The following is a 15922-nucleotide window of genomic DNA, read 5'->3' as shown; positions in this document are numbered from 1 at the left end:
CAATGCCTGAGATGATGGGGCGTCCAGGATTTCCAGGTTTATGGATCTTGGGTAGCAGATAGAATACCCCTGTTCGGGGTTCTAGAGATGTGTCTGCGTGGATTTGTTGTTCTGCTTTTTCAGGGAGTTTCTTGAGCAAATGCTGTAGTTTCTTTTGGTAACACTCAGTGGGATCAGAGGGTAATGGCTTGTAGAAAGTGGTGTTGGAGAGTTACCTAGTAGCCTCTTGTTCATACTCCGACCTATTCATGATGACGACAGCACCTCCTTTGTCAGCCTTTTTGATTATGATGTCAGAGTTTTTTCTGAGGCTGTGGATGGCATTGTGTTCTGCACGGCTGAGGTTATGGGGCAAGTGATGCTGCTTTTCCACAATTTCAGCCCGTGCATGTCGGCAGAAGCACTCTATGTAGAAGTCCAGTCTGTTGTTTCGACCTTCAGGAGGAGTCCACCCAGAATCCTTCTTTTTGTAGTCTTGGTAGGAAGGTCTCTGTGGGTTAGTATGTTGTTCAGAGGTGTGTTGGAAATATTCCTTGAGTCTGAGACGTCGAAAATAGGATTCTAGGTCTCCACAGAACTGTATCATGTTCATGGGGGTGGAGGGGCAGAAGGAGAGGCCCCGAGATAGGACAGATTCTTCTGCTGGGCTAAGAGTACACTTGGATAGATTAACAATATTGCTGTGTGGGTTAAGGGAACCACTGTTGTGGCCCCTTGTGGCATGTAGTAGTTTAGATAGTTTAGTGTCCATGTACATTGGCCAAACTGTATAGTCTCTACATAAAAGAATAAATGGACACAAATCAGACATCAAGAATTATAACATTCAAAAACCAGTTGGAGAACACTTCAATCTCTTTGGTCACTCGATTACAGACCTAAAAGTGGCAATTCTTCAACAAAAAAACTTCAAAAACAGTCTCCAACAAGAGACTGCTGAATTGGAATTAATTTGCAAACTGTATACAATTAACTTAGGTTTGAATAAAAACTGGGAGTGGATGGGTCATTACACAAAGTAAAACTATTTCCCCATGTTTATTCCCCCCACACACACCTCGCTGTTCCAAAGACGTTCTTGTCAACTGCTGGAAATGGCCCACCTTGATTATCACTACAAAAGGCTTTTCCCCCCTGCTCTCCTGCTGGTAATAGCTCACCTTACCTGATCACTCTTGTTACAGTGTGTATGGTAACACCCATTGTTTCATGTTCTCTATGTACATATATATCCCCACTGTATATTCCACTGAATGCATCCGATGAACTGAGCTGTAGCTCACGAAAGCTTATGCTCAAATAAATTTGTTAGTCTCTAAGGTGCCACAAGTACTCCTTTTCTTCTGCTTTTGACATCTGACTCAGATGATGAAAGTGAACATGCATTGGTCCACAGTGGTTTGGATTGTTATTGAGAAGAACCTGTCATCAGCATGGGCGCACGTCTCCTGGATTGGTGATTGAAGCATGAAAGGACATATGAATCTTTAGAGCATCTGGCATGTAAATATCTTGCAATGCCAGCTACAACAGTGCCATGTGAACACCTGTTCTCACTTTCAGGTGACATTGTAAACAAGAAGCAAGCAACTTTATCTCCTGCAAATGTAAACAGATGGGTTTGAGCAATTGGCTGAACAGGAAGTAGGACTGATTAGACTTCTACATTGTTTTATTTTTGAATGCAGGGTTTGTTTTTTACAAAATTCTACATTTGTAAGTTCTACTTTCATGATAAAGAGATTGCACTACAGTACTTGTATTAGGTGAACTGAAAAATACTATTTCATTTGTTTTTTACAGTGCAAATATTTGTAATCAAAATTAAATATAAAAGTGAGCACTGTCCCCTTTTATGCTGTATTGTAATTGAAATAAATATATTTGAAAAATGTAGAAAACCTCATTGACTTCACTGGAGTTACAGTTTAGACCAGTTTAAGATCAGTCAGTCTACTTGAGTGACATACCTGATATTAAACATAAACTAATAGTGCAGTTATAGTCTACATTTTTGATTAATGATGTATTTAAACTAAAAGGCAGATCCTCTGGTCTGGTCAAGCTATGCTCAATACAAGACTGGAAATAGCTTTACACTATCTTTGTAGCCTCCAGGTGTTGAGTTGGGGGGGGCAATATTTGGTGGTCCAGAACCACAGTGTAAACTAGAGGAGTGTATGGGTTGCCAGCTACCTACAGCAACCAAGGGGAGATTCTGGGTGTTAGAGATCAGTGTGGTGTAGCATGAGGCAATCCAGTTGCAGTATAATTTTATATTTCCAGCACAGTATAAACTATTAAAAAATCCGCCTCAAATGGGCATACTTGTAGTACCTTACTTTAAATTAAGCTTTATAATGACCCACCAACTGTTGGCACTGTTGAGTACTAAGCTATTGTCCTCCTCAGAGTGCAAATCCAGGTCCAGAAAACTCTGGGATTTACCTTTTTATAGACTGTATTTGTGACACTGGAAGGGAAAAACGATAAATTAGAGCAGTGGTTCCCAAACTTGTTCCGCCGCTTGTGCAGGGAAAGCCCGTGGCGAGCCGGGCCGGTTCGCTTACCTGCCGCGTCCGCAAGTTCGGCTGATCACGGCTCCCAGTGGCCGCAGTTGGCTGCTCCAGGGCAATGGGGGCTGCTGGAAGCGGCGCAGGCTGCTCCGGTTGGCTGCTCCAGGCCAATGGGAGCTGCTGGAAGCAGCGCGGGCCAAGAGGCCTGCACCGCTTCCAGCAGCTCCCATTGGCCTGGAGCAGCCAACCGCAGCCACTGGGAGCCATGATCAGCCGAACCTGCGGACGCAGCAGGTAAACGAACCGGCCCGACCCGCCACGGGCTTTCCCTGCACAAGTGGCGGAACAAGTTTGGGAACCACTGAATTAGAGATAAAAAATGTGAAGCATATTTGAGTGATTGTCACAATAATGTTGGCTCATTGATATAGTTTTGCTTTCATGTGGTGCTGCTTTAAGATATGCTTATTGGAATTTTTTAGCCATAACTGATCTATTAAAGATGGTAATAGGGCATCTTTTATACAGTTAGCTGCATAGAATGGTTTAGAGGATTAAGCTAAGGTGTTCTTACCACAAGTGAAAAGAGTGAATATTTTCAGTTACATGAATGGATTATCGCCCCTTATAAGAACTATAAGAGATTATCTCCCTGCCCTATTCAACAGCTTTTTCATGTACTGAGTTCAAGTACGGAACATTTGGAATTTTAGAATAATCAAAGTGAGTATTAGTTATTACCAGAGCCTGGCAGGTAAATCAAGCCACCGAGCCATCTATAGATGGAGAGTAAATGTATGCTACTGCAGAAGGCATCTTCACCCTAAACCAGCACATGCTCCAGAGACTTGAGGCATTATGCTCAGTTCTGGCCACCTCAGGACATCTGATCTATATTCATTCCCTCCTGATAGTTAACTAGCCTTTTCTCTTTTCTTTGGTCCATTTCCCTTCTCTTTTCTTCTTACTTGCACATATTTTTACCCTTCCCCATTCCTTTCTCCTGCCTCATCTCTCCCGCATAAGAATAATTTAGAAATCAAGTGAAAACTTTGAAGCTTCAACTTCAATATAAAATAAATTGTAATGTCAAAGTTTTCATATTGTAGAGTCTTGCATACCTGAATAGTGAAGGCAAGGTAGACAGGGTTCACCAGGACTTCTGAATGCCAGTAAGGTATTTATTGCTGTAGGCACACCAACTTTCATTTACTATAGGCAGTGATTCCCTCTAATTTTTTATGTCCATGTGTGAAATGAATTTTGTTATGTGCACCAGTATGGAGGTAAGTGTGACACATCATCCTCATATTGGTGCACATAACAAAATTCATGTGGTGGGGGTAGGGCTGAGGGGTTTGGAGTGTGGGAAGGGGCTCAGGGCTGGGGCAGAGGGTTGGGGTGTGGGGGGGATGAGGGCTCTGGCTAGAGGTGTGGGCTCTGGGGTGGGGCTGAGGATGAGGGGCATGGGAGGGGGTTCAGGGCAGGGACAGAGGATCGGGTGCAGGGGGTGAGGGCTCCAGCTAGGGGTGAAGGATATGGTGTGGTGCCAGGAATGAGGGGTTTGGCGTGCAGAAGGAGACTCAGGGCTGGGGCAGAGGGTTGGGGTGCAGGGTGGTGCAGGCTCTGGGATGGGGCCAGGGATGAGGGATTTGGGGGTGCAGGCTGTCCCAGGGCTGCGGCAGGGAGAAAGGACTCCATCCCCCCCCCGCCCTCTCTCTCACTGTAGCAGCTCGGGGCTGGGGGAGAGGCGCCTCTCCTCGGCGGCAGTTCCAGGGGAATTGAGCTGGGCCAAGGAAGGGTCTCCTCTCCTTCCGCAGTGGCAAGTGCGGGGCAGGTCTGCGCTGTGGCCAGCAGGGAGGGACTCTGCTCCCCGCCGCAGCCCTGAACCCCTGCGCGGGGCTTAATAGGCAGCTGCATGGCTGCGCAGTCTAGAGGGAAATAATTGTCAGTAGTTTATGTAACAGGAATTTGTTCCGTGAAAGTGCGCCAATTGCTGGTAGTGGAACAAGGGACAAAATGGAATCACAGAGGAGTGATTTGAACAGCATCAGTTTGATCTTGTTGTGAGAGCAAGGTAACTTGTTGAGAGAGCATGGTGCCTTTGCCTTTCACAAGGACAAGGACACAAAAAAGATTCGAGTTCTGTTTGTCCTGGTTGTATGAGCAAAAGTGGAAGATCTTCCACAGAGGATAGATTGATCACACAGAGAGAGAGAGAGGCCATTACAAAATTCTTCTTGCTGTGGTCAACCCAGAGCAACCAGTGCCTTTCCCACATGTCCAGATGCTGCTGCTGTCTGAGTTATTTTGACTTTGTAAGTGTGGGCTATGTTCCAAAAGCAAGGCTGCTTACGCAAACATAGTTAAGGATAGGGTCATTGCCAAGCCACTTTTGGATGCAAAATCAAGATTAACTGTTGCAAGAGCCAAGCCAGATAAGATCTGCAGCACAATAATACTAAAATCATATGTAATCAGAAATAGGGGCCACTGACTGAGTTACTCTAGAAACTATAGATTCTGAATATGAGAAACTGAGAAGTTTTTATCCTCATTAGTGAAATGTGATTTCAAATTACACACCTAAAATCTCAGCTGCTACTCTGAAACCATTCAAATCATAGTTTTTAAACCATGAAAACATGCAAGTATAACCAGGAAAATATTATGCAACACTCTCCCTAAAATTTTACTTACTGTATCTGCAAGTTAGTGTATGCAAAGATTCCAGCAATCCTGCCATTGATTTGTTCGGATCGCTGAGTTGATTAATGTATTAGAACTCACAGTGTGCAGGTCTAATTTCCCATTTGTTTGTGTTATTTCCATCAATATGGAATTCACCACGATACTTTGCAATGTGTTTTAGCCTGAGTTAATAATAATAATAACATAGTTATAACTCCTTTCATCACAAAGGATTAGAAAATCTTTACAAACTTCACGAACACAGGAGTCACTAAACTTGCTCCTGAAATATAGCCCTTTCTGAGGAGGAATACAGAAGCTGTTTAAAAGCGCTTATTAGCATGATGCAACTGTTTCAGTCACGAAGTGAAGGGGGACTGTCTGTCCTCCTCTCAAACCTACTTTTGAATTAAATATATGTAAAGTACCTTTTTGCTGAAGTACCTAGGCACTTATTTTAGCTATATGAAACTACAGAGGAAACTTTCAGGTTGGCAGAAAGTAATTTCCCAAGTGGGAATTTAGCAGGAGACTGGGGTTACGGGTCATGGGATCTTGAATAACCACCAGTAATCAAGAATCGTACATGTACCTAATACATTAAATTGATTTTAATATTTGGATTTTCCCTGGAGTATTTATTGTAGCAGATGGAATGAGCCCAATTGAAAATAATTTCCCCTAGGAGTCATGGGGAAACTTTGCCTATTACTGTAGATTTTATAATGTATCATTCATCAGCGGACGCTACTAATGACATTCTGCTTACTGTATTTGCAATTTCATGGACCTCCTAACATTGTTCTTATATAATGGGAATGTACTATATGCAAGAATAAATAGCTCCATACAGGTCAAATTCCACCCCAGCCAAATACCTTTCCCCTGCCAATTTTAAATGAAAATACCATACTCTCTTGGAAAGTAAAAGACACAGCTTTGAGTTTTACTTTCCAAGAGAGTACAACTTACAAAATCTCGATGTTTCACACACATTACATCGTGCTAACATGTAGCAAAGAGCCAGCGCAACAGTTCAATCTCCTAAGGATGTAGTTGGCTTTTGTTCAGCTGAAGTCATTGGACTCAACAGAGGGATGTTTGTGAAATTTAATGCCTGTGATATGCAGGTCAGACTGGATGATCTGATGGTCCCTTCTGGCCTTAAACTGTGTTCCTAGGCTACAAAGCAATCATGTGTGCAATAATAATCCACTCTCCTGAGACATGGCTAAAGAAGCAGTCAGGCTCTCTCCATTCTACAGCACGCCAGGAGAACTACCCATCCCTTAACATACAGGCATCTGGCCTGTGCTAGGGGAGGCTTCACCCTTCGCTTCCAAGTCAAGACTTGCCCTTATTGTTGGGAATCTACCCTAAAATACCCAAAACAAGGTCTAGTGCCCCAGTACACCCTGCTCTTGGTGGTGATCCCAATGCTGAAGTTCAACTTGATCACTAATTTCTCCTTTAGATGTCCCTCAAGGAATGGTTCCTGATGTTAGGTACAAGCACATTCTGCCTGGCAAACATTAAAAGCAACGGCTGCAGCTGAGAAAGCTTGACCTCCCCCACCACGTGGGTTGCAAAGCTTTGCTCCATTTCCCCACTCCTTTAATGCCTTTTCTAGTTTCTTTGTCTTTAAAATGCCTTTTCTTGTCCAGTGCTTGCTTGCATAGGTGGTTCCAGCATTGCTCACCAACTTATTGGGAGGGTTGTTTCCAAATTACAGGGACCACAGACAGTTTAATCAGAAAGCAAGTCAAATTCCCTTCTTAGTTACTCTGGCACCAATTTGCAAACTTGGCCAAATAACCTTATTAAGACTGACTGCTCTTCTGTAAGCATCAGAAAATTGAAGTAACCTAGATGTGCAAGGCTATCTCTCCACCTTAAGAATTGCTTAGCAATGAGTTTCCCACTGTTTGCGGTCGGTTAGTGAAAACCGCTGATTTACACATTGATTTTAAAATCATGGCCAATACGGTGTTGAAGAAATTCTGCTTGAGATAAAGGGACAATCAATACCTTAGGATGTAACCACAGCCTATTGTGCCACTTTGTTAACTCTGATCTGGCACGTGCTGTGGTTTTGTAACATGTATCTAAATTGCCAGAGTAATGTAATTAGACACTATGTTAAATAATCAGAACTCTGTAAAGGTGCCAGGGATACACAGAGGCCAGGGATACATTCCTAGATAGGAAGATATTTCCAAATGGAAACACAGAGTGAATGTTTAATTATTGTAGTAGAACCTAAAGGCCCCAATCTGGGACCTGAAAATAACTTAGTTTTAGTATTTTTCATGAAGGAAGATTTTTATTAAATACACACAGGGATTATTGACAAATTGACAAACCCCTTATCCATCGGAGGAGCTCTCCCTAAAAATCTGTACACTCACTCCATTGTCCTCCTCCACGTCAGCTCTGCTCTGATGCCTATAAAACACTAAACAATGGCTGGGCTTTGGGCTGACACGACTGTTTATTTCACTGAATATAATTTGTTTAATTGTCATTCTGTCTTCCCTACCCTCATCCTGCTTGGTTTGTTTTCTCTCACTGTACGCTAAGGCTGCAAGCTCTTTCTTTGGGACAGGGTCTAGCTATTTATTATTTGTGTAGCTTTCAGCACATGTACTATTAAAAATTACTTACTAAAAGCAGCTAAATATGTTTTCTAGAGCATATTCAGCATGAAGTGACAGAAAACTTGAGAGACAATGAGCCTGACCTTAAATACATCATGTGCAATGACTCCCAGGAAGAAATACCATATAGTTTTCTATTAATTTCAGTGCATACATTGTTTGTTAAGTACTTGAGGGCTCCCCACGGGAACAGAATCCTTTACAATAATCAGCCAGCGGCTACGAGACTGAACAGGAGACAGAGGGCATGAGACAAAAGGATGCTCAGCTTCCTTTACTGTAAAAGATTTGTCTCTCAAAGTCCAACCGCTGGTGCAGCCTTAAATTGTGCTCTGGCAATTTAAAGGGACACCATTAACCATCTCCCTCCCAACTAACTAGGTGGATAGAAAGCTGGCTAGATCATCAGGCTCACCCGGTAGTGATCAATGGCTACATGTCTAGTTGGCAGTGGGTATCAAGCGGAGTGTCCCGAGGGTCAGTCCTGGGGCCGGTTTGTTCAATATCTTCATTAATGATCTGGAAAATGGCGTGGACTGCAGTCTCAGCAAGTTTGCAGATGACACTAAACTGGGAGGTGTGGTAGATACGCTGGAGGGTAGGGATAGGATACAGCGGGACCTAGACACATTAGAGCATTGGGCCAAAAGGAATCCGATGACGTTCCACAAGGATGAGGGCAGAGTCCTGTACTTAGGATGGAAGAATCCCATGCACTGCTACAGCCTACCACTGGCTCTCACAACAGTGTAGCTCCATTAACTTTGATGGAGTTACTTGTGGTTGTCACCCTGATGAAGAGGAATCAGGCCCAGATTTCTGGAGACAAGCAAGCCATTAATTATGGGATGGGGGATATGTCCTTTATACTGATGATCACAGTTTGGTACATAAAAGAAAAAAGCAAGGAAATTCGTCAAACAGTGCCTGATCCTCAGCTGGTAAAAGTAGATATCATGCCATTGAAGGCAATGGAAATGCATTGAATTACACCCACAGAAGATCTATCCCTCCAGCTGCTGGCAGATAGGGTCCTGAGACTCCTGACCTGAGCTGAATTGGTAGGGTGCTTCAATTGCACAGGATAGGAGGCAGGACACCCCCTGTATCATATAAGGCACAGCTCCTTGTGGGTTCCCTATAGCTAGGGATTTTGAGGGACTGAGGCCAGAGCAATAAGTATGGGGTTCCCCAAAATACATTCCTGAGGAGTGGAATGGAGTAGGAGCAGCAGCCTTGGGGGCTATTCCAGCCTTAAGACAGCAGTAACAGCCATGCAGCAGCTCTTCTACATTCACTACCTACCCAACCTGCCTTCATAGTCTCTATACCCAAGGCTGTTACGCTGCGTACCACTTGATACCTCTAACAGAATTTGTATTCAGAAAGATCCCAATTCAATAACTTGTCTCTGTTTTGTGTCTGAATGAGCCCCACTGCACTGATCCACTGAGGACGGCGATAATATGCCAGGGCAACCCTCCTCCTTATATCACCAAAGACAAAACCATTCCTGAATTCGAAAGAGAGTGATCTGGGGGCTGCTAGGTGTCCCTTCCTATTACTGTGACATGTCACATGACTTTTCAACTCTTTTGGCTCCCTATATGTGCACTGATCTCTTTACAGAAGGAAGCAGATAAGTTGAGGGTCTCTTTTCCCCCTCTCTTTCTTTTGATTTTTAGTGCTGAAGAAATAATATCAGTTTAAAAAAAAACTCCATTGCTAGAGTCTGTAGAAGCCAGATCTACAACATGGGGCAATTGCCAAGGTAGGTTAATGCCTAACAACCTTGACAGTGTCCCTTTAAGTAGCTGAGGATCTACACCTAAAAGGATTTTTCCTCTCGTTCTTTTTGTCTCCCCTCCCCATCTGTACTCCAGGGAAAATATTCAGCCCTTCTGGTAACAGAGAATTGCACAGTTATGTCGGCTACCCCGGTTCAGGACTGGCCCAATGAGAGAGCATTTGCTCTTGAGGATGTTCTTCTTCCTCTGCAGCGAAAGGATCCTAATCACTCTGCAGCAGGGAGATGCCTGCACTGGTGCCAGCACAGGATACAATGGAGGTATCTTGGGCCTCTCCTGTTCAGGGACTGCACAGATGGTGCGGCCTTTGGCGCAGGCTAGGGCAGTCCTCAGAGCTTCCCTAAGTCGAGGCCCCTGCTTCACTGACCCTTGTGGAGCCTACTGGGGTTCAGAACTGCCAAGTTGTGAGAACTCCCCAGGCATATGTCTCACACCCTCTGCCTTCATTGGCCCACTTCTGCTCCTCCCCTGAGTGCCCCTTGCAGCTGGGAGTGCTGCAGAAGTAGAGCAGAGATAGCTGTGGGAGCATAGCACATGGCCATTGGGCTTCCCTGTACCGCGCATGTTTCTCAGGAGGACGTAGGCCTGCCCTATAACCCCTTTGAGGCAAGGGATCCTAGCACAGTGATGAAATGATGCCCTTCTGGCCTGATTATCCTCTCAGTGGTATAAATGAGGAGTAACTTTATCGAAATCAGTTAACTGGAGTAAGTGAGGGAAGTCCGATCCAATCTTCTTTGTTAGAATTGTACTTGCCAGTCCACACAGCAGCACATTCCCAGTGCCGCTAAAACCTATAACACTGTGATCAATTACGCAGCATGAAGCATCTGTACTTGATTTGTCTCCCACTGTTAAGAGCTGAGCCCTAGGAGCCAGTTGCAATGCACAAATGCTGCATATTTTTGAGCGCCATCTACTGGTACATTATCATGATCTAACCATTTACATGTCTACGGCTCTTTCTTAAGGTTCTTCTCCTTAACCCAGTTCTTCTGTGACTCTCAAGAAGATAGTGGACTTAAACGTGGCCTTGTGGCCTGCTGAGGATCCCTCTTGCATAGCAGATCCTCCAGTAGCATAGAATCAGCACTTTGACAGCCTCCTCCTTGCTTCTGCAGCCTGTATTCACTGACTTCACTGGCACTGCTCATGTGTAAGAGCTGCAGGATCAGGCCCCAGGCAGTAGTTAGCCATTTTAAATGTACATACGAGCAGGCTGATCTGTTGCCATCTGCAAACGGTATATCCATCGGGGCCTGAAGTCGCCATATAATATGGTCAGGGACACAATGGGAGGGCTTGGCTGTAAAGATCCAGCAATAAGTTAAAGAAAGGTCTGATAAAGATCAAATGACACAACAGTTCACTAAACCCTCCCCCCCTACACGCCACCACCCAGCAGGAAACAAGTAAACCTCAGACTTAGCACATATGTGGCACTTTTACATCTTCAAAAAATAACTAATTAGATAGATTTAAATGGACTAATTAAGTAAAATATCATACACTAGAGATGGCAACACAGACACAGGCTTAGTAACACATGCAAATATATGGGAATGGAATGGGCAATTGTCAGCAGCCAGATCAGAAGGATGTTAAGCACCATAGATGCGTTGCTGGAAGTGCCGTCTTTCAGATGAGATGTAAGCTCTCAGAACTCGATTCCATCTTCTACTGGTGCAGAGATGTGGGACCAAGGGGAGGCATCTTACCCTTTCACTTCCTCTGTCAGAGAGTAGTTGAGGGTTGCACCCCCGTTGCCTTAGCATCATGGGCTTTGCAGCTGCCAAGGAATAGCCAAGCTACAGAAATGCCCTGGCCATGGCTCTGTCCACTCTGGAACTCCTCCTGCACTAGGGTTGCCTACACTGGTGAGATATTTCAGGGGGAGAGGTGTTGTGCGGCTGTTTTGCAGCCGCTTTGACAGCATGTGGGTGTAGAGTGGCCATGGGACACTGATAAATCAGGGACACTAGATCATAGTATCTTGCAGACATTAAAGTTCTCATGGATCGATCCATCGTCCTGGCCAAAACTCCAACTTGAGTGAATTCATTCTACTTACCAAAATTCCCCCTGCAGTTTCAGCTGGATGAGGTACACCAGTTCTGAAGGACTGGGTGCTGCTGCTGTGTTTTGCTTCAGCAGCCACTGCATTTTAATGGTGGACAATGTGCTCACTAGGTATATTAGTCTATAAAATCTTTTGGGACCAAAGGGATTAAATTAATGCAAAATATTAAAATACAAATACTAGGAAAATGTAACAGGGGAAGTTTGCACCAACCTGTAATAATATTTTAAATTAACTGAGCTCAAAAAACTATTTAGCAGGCACTATTTCCCACTATTCACAAAGCCTTGCTGAAATCTGCAGCTGGATAAACCTGAGCTCATATAAGGTGATGCTGGTAGGAATAAGGAAGGATTTTGAAAAAAATTGCCTCCTCTATAGCATCCCCACTATCAAGGGCTTCTGCCTTCACATTGTTCATTCAGCATGCAGCCATGGTATCCTCTTAGGCTCCTGAGGTCCAATTAGTGCCCAAATGGTCAAGGGGTCATAGAACGTGCACTTTTGCCTGCCAGTGACCTGAAGATTGTACCCCATCTTATCGGACTCAGATCAGGCCATGATGAGCCACACTTGAGAAAGATCGTGGATAGTTCTCTGACAACATCTGCTCAATGTGCAACGGCAGTCGAAAAAGTGAACAATGTGAGGAACAATTAGGAAAGGGACAGATAGTGCCACTATATAAATCCGTGGTATGCCCACACCTTGAATACTGTGTGCAGTTCTTGTCGCCCCATCTTGGAAAAGATATATTAGAATTGGAAAAAGCAGCGAGAAGGCCAACAAAAAACGATTACAGGTCTGGAACAGCTTCTATAGGAGGAGAGTTAAAAAGTTAAAAAGACTGGAACTATTCAGCTTAGAAAACAGATGATTGGGGGGGATCTGACAGAGGTCTATAAAATCCTGAATGGTGCGGAGAAAGAGAACAGAGAGATGTTATTGACCCCTTCACATAACACAAGAGTCACCAATGAAATTAACAGGCAGCAGGTTTAAAACAAACAAAAGGAAGTTCTTCTTCAAACAACGCATTGTCAACCTCTGGAACTCATTCACAGGGGATGCTGTGAAGGCCAAAACTATAACTGGGTTCAAAAAAGAATTTGACAAGTTCTTGGATGGTAGGTCTGTCAATGGCTATTAGCCAGGATGGTCAGGGATGCAACTTCATGCTCTGGGTTTCCCTAAACCTCTGACTACTAGAAGCTGAGACTGGACTACAGGGGATGGATCAATAAATTGCCCTGTTCTGTTCATTTCCTCAGAAGCATCTGGCATCAGCCTCTGTCAGAAGACAGGATACTGGGCTTGATGGACCTTTGTTCTGACCCAGTATGACTGTTCTTACATTCACATTCCTAACCTTCAGGCTTGATCATTGCACTTCATTACACATCAAAATGAATCCAAAGAGCCCGAAAAAGCTCCCGGTGGTACAAAGCACAATAGCCCATTGGCTGAGCAGCATGGGATGCATAAACACGTAACTTTGGTGCTCTGCTCCTTGCATTTGTTCCCCAAAGCATGCGGAGTCCAGTTCAAGGTCTGTCTCTTGATTTTCAGAGCTCCCTGTTAGATTGGCCCTCGCTGCCTGAGAAATCACCTCTGCCACTGCAGCCAGGACCTCCCATGAAGGAGCTGCCTTCCACCCAAACAATGAAACTGTTGACCAATCAGGGGAAAGCTCAAGAGCACAGGAACAAGAACTTTCACAGGAACTGGACCTGGAACGCTCTCCTACAAGAGATTAGAATGCACCACATCAAAACTAAATGCAAAACTCATCTCTTTGACTTGGCTTCCTTTCAATTTGTTCTTCAGATACATACGAAAACCAACACACAAACTAATCAGGTTTTTTCTCCTACAGGCTGGGAAAGAAGAAATGGAGAGATTGCTAATTTTATTTCTATTTTACGTAAGAGGTACTACGACAGCACAGTATCAGGGGCTCACAGAAGTCAGTACCTTGAGTTAGAGGTGGGAGAAAAATTACAGGCTTCCTGAAAGATGTTGGCTCACAAAGTAAAAGAAAAAGCTGCAGCTTTAAATAGCTGCTGCTAAATTCTTACAGTCATTTTCAAAACTCTGTGTCTCTGTAACAACTGTGAAGTGTGGCATATTCAATGATCCTCTCGCTGACGGAAGCGACACATCCTTTTGCCGAGTGTACGCTGCCACTTTAAGTTATTATGTGATTATCACCAGTGCTAAGAATATTTGAAATGGAAAAAATCCATGCATGTTAAAGGCATCTCTTCTAGCAGTCAGCTGCCTTCCATGCCTCAGTCTCTCTGCCTTTGTATGTAAGGGTCTGGTTTCAAGCAGAGCCAGGGGAGCTTTCGATATATGTTTTAGACACAGAACATTCTAAATATACACGGTTCTTCTTGCTGTGATGCTAATTACGCTTTTTGCTCTGTGCCATTCTTTTGTAGCTGTGCCTTTTATTCTTTTTTCTTTTTTGTGGATAGCTCTGATTCTGAGTCCAGATGTGTTATACATATGCTATATGTATATATGTGTTATACATAGCAGTATGTTTCTAAAAGGTAAAGAGAGAGCTGCCTTTCCTTGCCTTTGTTCCCTGAGAAGTACAACAAATGTTTTGGCCTATGTCTACTATGTCTGTTAATCCTGTCGCATTAACTCATTCTTTTCCTTTGGATCCTGCAGAATTTGCCCTTTCAATCTTTGAAAAGATGCAAGCGCAGGAAATCTTGAGGAGCCTGCGGCTGCCCGAGTTTGACGACTTCAGCCAGTTTTTCCACAGCTTGCCAGCTACCACCTTAGTTGGCATTGGTGCCTTTGCAGCTGTGATCACTTACTGGTTTGCTAGCCGGCCAAAGGCTTTGAAGCCACCATGTGACCTCTTGATGCAGTCAAAAGAAGTTGCGGTAAGGCTAGCATTATTTATACCCTTCAACAAATAAAAAAGTAACCCTAATGAATGCAGAGGTTTGGCTGGACTGGCTAGATTCCATGGGCTGAGTCTCCACGGCCGGGTCCCTTGTACAGTAATTCAAACCCATGCAGAGTGGTTGTAGAGTGCTACTAAATCAGAAGTGTACTGTTTTACACCCACTTTGCATGGGTGTACATGGCTGCAAGGCTGTTGAGAATCAGGCCCTAGCTATTTGTTGTGGGTGCTGTACTGTTCCATCCTGGACAATAGTTCGCAGTCTGTTACACCACAGATTAATTTGACTCACTTTGTTCCTTCCTTTTTAAACTCCTGGAAAACTTCTGGAAAACCATGAATTTAATCCCTACTTAATTCCTCCAGTTTTAGCCTGGCTTGACCATGAAGCACTGAAAAATTACATACAAGCCTCTAAAAACCAAGATTTACTGTTCCCAAAGATGGTAATTATAATCTCACATACCACCATGTGCAATGCTAACTCTGTAATGGTGGCTGCTGTATGTTCAGTGATACTGCAAAAAATTATGCTTCAATTCAAACCTGAGGCTATTTATTCATCTTGATACTTTTAAGGAGCCTTGAGGTCTAAAGAAACTGCCCCATGTTAAAGTGCAAAAACGTCCAAGAAAAACATCTCAAGTTGAACTTGTATTCAAAATTGAGACATATAGTATGAATCTAAAGGTTAATGACAGGTTTGTCCTTCTAGCAGGTTCCCCTTTAAGAGAACTTCACTGTCCTTACTTATTTAAAAAAATAGGCAAAAGTTTACATTTCCCATGGAAGCATTTTCTTCTGATTAGAACAAGGACTCTGGGGTTCTCTCCCCAGCCATGTTTCTAACTCACTGTATGACCTTGGGCTCTCTGCTTCAGTTTAAACCCTTGTATCATGCAATGAATAAAACCTGCCTAATTTACTGAGGTGTTGTGCGAATAATTAGTATTTGGAAAGTACTTTGCAAAAAGAAGGTTATAGTTGTTATGAAACTGACATGGCAAATTAATAATATTCCCATGAGATTTTCAATCTAAAATATCTGCTACCTTGTATTTTTATTTTATATGTACTCACTGATTGAAAGAGAGAGAAATTGGATGTTGTAAGATTTAATCCAGGGTTATCCACACTAGTAATTGTCAGATGAGAGGAACGATCTCATTGAAGACACTGTGTCTTGAGCTGATTTGCATCACCTGAGTCCTTGAGGGCTTTAATAGAAATCTGAATCATGTGGA

At 43.6% G+C, this 15922-nt stretch overlaps 1 protein-coding gene across 9 annotated transcripts in view; it reads left to right on the top strand.

Annotated features, from left to right (window-relative positions):
* The window catches only part of ACSL6 (acyl-CoA synthetase long chain family member 6), a 125320-nt gene that overhangs the window by 54392 nt on the left and 55006 nt on the right, over positions 1-15922 (top strand). For all 9 annotated transcript variants that reach the window (XM_043520595.1, XM_043520591.1, XM_038414022.2 and 6 more), the window contains one exon: positions 14435-14655. In XM_043520595.1, the coding sequence (XP_043376530.1) occupies positions 14461-14655 (195 nt within the window). In that variant the 5' untranslated portion in view covers positions 14435-14460. The remainder of the gene's footprint in view (positions 1-14434; positions 14656-15922) is intronic.

Source organism: Dermochelys coriacea, chromosome 8 (genome assembly GCF_009764565.3).
Source record: "Dermochelys coriacea isolate rDerCor1 chromosome 8, rDerCor1.pri.v4, whole genome shotgun sequence".
Lineage (NCBI taxonomy): Eukaryota > Metazoa > Chordata > Testudines > Dermochelyidae > Dermochelys > Dermochelys coriacea.
This window is presented reverse-complemented; position numbering and strand designations above follow the sequence as displayed.